Source organism: Corvus brachyrhynchos, unplaced genomic scaffold (assembly GCF_000691975.1).
Source record: "Corvus brachyrhynchos isolate BGI_N302 unplaced genomic scaffold, ASM69197v1 scaffold65, whole genome shotgun sequence".
NCBI classification, from domain to species: domain Eukaryota; kingdom Metazoa; phylum Chordata; class Aves; order Passeriformes; family Corvidae; genus Corvus; species Corvus brachyrhynchos.
This window is the reverse complement of record NW_008238365.1, coordinates 3392763-3395286: the sequence shown is the minus strand read 5'-3', so window position 1 is coordinate 3395286 and position 2524 is coordinate 3392763. Positions and strand designations below refer to the sequence as shown.

The following is a 2524-nucleotide window of genomic DNA, read 5'->3' as shown; positions in this document are numbered from 1 at the left end:
CGGGGCTGCCACCACCCAGCCATTCCTCCTCCTCTTCTTTCTTCTCCTCCCAGCCCACACAGCCTCAAGGAGCCACCGGCCGGTTCCAGCCTCCTCCCGCAAACAGCAAACGGCTTCTCCTCTCTCCGCGGACACCTGGGGATGGGGGACCCTGGCCTCGGGGGTCCCCAGCGCTGGGCGGGGGCCGGGCTGTGCCCCCTGCGCTGGGGCAAACGCAAAGGGCTCTTACTTCTACTGGGAGAGTTCCAGAGGGTGGCGGAGGATTTGGAGAGCCGCTTGTTGATTATAGAGTCGACGTGTTTGGGGAGGTTTACAGCGGACACCGAGCACCGGCTCGCACCTGGAGGAGGGAAAAGACACAAGGGCATTAAGGTCCCAGGGCCGGGGCCAGGCCCCCCACATGCAGCATGCACGGCCGTGCCAGGGCACTGGGGCGGAAGTGGAAAGACCAGGGGAGATGCTGGAGTCCGGGGACACAGCATAGAATGGGGTAGGAGATGCTAGAATCCAGGGATATGGCACAGACTGGGGCAGGAGATGCTGGAATCCAGGAACATGACATAGAATGAGACAGGAGATGCTGGAGTCTGGGGACATGGCACAGACTGGGACAGGAGATGCTGGAATCCAGTGACATGGCACAGACTGGGGCAGGAGATGCTGGACTCTGGGACACAGCAGAGAGTGGGGTCAGAGGAGATACTGCCATCTGGGGACACAACACACAGCACTGGCATTCAGTATGGCAGTGTCTGAACCCTGCAGGGTCATGCTGGGGTCATGCAGGGATCTCATCCTCAGAGAGCCAGGGCGGCTCCCAGGCCCCGCTACAACAGTCTTCCCAAACATAGTCCTGGGAATCGGGAGTGGGTGGCCGGGGACCTCGGCAGCACCAGGCGAGCATCCACCCTGGGGGAGCAGGGTGAGGGCAGCAGGTCCAGACAGACACGAGAAAACATCATACCAGTGCTGGGTCACTACGGCACTGCCAGGACAGTGCTGGTGGCTGGCAGCACCTCCACAAGTAGCTGGGATCTCCCCACCCTGGCCGGGCTCCTCTGGACAAAACAGTCAGGGAAGCTCAGGGGCGGTGGAGGCGGGAGATGGTGAGTGACAGCTGGCAGCAGCTCCAGCGGCACATCCCAATGGGAGGTGGCAGGGGAAGGTGTCCCCTTGCCAGACCCTGCCAGGTGCTGCACCACAGACACAAGGGGCTGCCCCCGAGTGTGCCATGAGCCACAGTGGCACACACAGCACCGAGACAGGTGTACTCAGAACATGGAGCCTGTACGCACAGCCCAGCCAGGTACAGCCGGGCACGCAACACCTGTACACACATGGCACTGGGCACACCGTGCCAGTACGCGCAACCTGGCACACAACACCTGTACACAGCCCGGTCAGGTACAGCCAGGAACACAACACCTGTACACAGTCTGGCCAGCTACAGCCGGGGCCACAACAGCTGCCCCATGGCACATGAAGGCCAGACAGTTCCCAAATACACAGCGCTCCCCTCTATGTCACCATCCATACCAGAGAGTGCTAGCACCTGCCAGCACAGCACAGCACAGCAGTCAGGGGACAGTGGAGACATGTCCAAGTGCTGAATCATGCAGGGTGTCCCTGAGAAGCCCCCAAGGAGCAGGACCAGCTTCTGCAGCCACATATACAGCCACGGTCACCCCCACACTGGACCTGGAGGGGCCAAACACTGCCCCCACCCAGCTGGGGAACAAGGGGACACGCCGCAGCACAGACCCCAACCAGAGCTCGCAGAGGCCTTATGCAGCTCCACAGCCCCTGGGGCCAGGGGCTCTTCATGGCTGCTGGAGACCTGGCAGCATGGCCATGGCATGCTGAGGCAGCCAGGGCTGTCCCCACGCAGGTCCCTGAGTGGAACAGGGACTGTGACACACAGCCTCCAGCTTACACATAGCCCCACAGGAGCAGGGAACAGCCACAGCACCCCATCAGTCCCCAGCACAGCCCAGAGTGATGGCAGCATGACCCCACCAAGTGGGGCTGAGCTGGGTTTGAGGGTTGGCAGAGAGATGCCCAGCTGCCCTCACTGCCGTCAGAGCCACAGGGTCCCAGGTGCCTGTGCCCCGCCCGGCACTCACCGTCCTTGTGCGCAGGGGAGCCGTGGTGCAGGGCCCCAGCCCAGGACCACCGCTGCTGCCGGATCTCTGCCCACGTCTTCTTGACCGACCGCTGGATTGCTGCCTCATAGCGCTCCTGCCCGAGGGAGAGGGACAGGCTGAGCCCGGTGGCTGCAGGAGTGGGGCTGGGGCCAGCCAGAGCCTCCCAGCATGAGGCCATTGCAGCAATGGGGATGCTTGGTGCTTGGAGGGAGACAGGACGGTGATGCCTGCCCTGGCCAGGGCACACGTGCCAAGGAGCTGGGCACGGTGCAAGCTCTGCACCATGAAGGAGGGGCAGCAGAGGATGGGCACAGTGGGCAGCTCCCGAAGAGCTCATGAAGCATCTCCTGAAAGGACTGATGGAGCCATGGGACTCCTCA

The 2524-nt window shown here is 62.8% G+C and overlaps 1 protein-coding gene across 1 annotated transcript in view; it reads right to left on the bottom strand.

Annotated features, from left to right (window-relative positions):
• Nucleotides 1–40: 40 nt before the first annotated feature.
• Nucleotides 41–2524, bottom strand: part of LOC103616969 (beta-xylosidase/alpha-L-arabinofuranosidase 2) — a 17366-nt gene continuing 14882 nt past the window's right edge. Inside the window, exon 14 of the mRNA XM_017736118.1 lies at nt 41–196. Within this exon, the coding sequence (XP_017591607.1) occupies nt 65–196 (132 nt within the window). The 3' untranslated portion in view covers nt 41–64. The remainder of the gene's footprint in view (nt 197–2524) is intronic.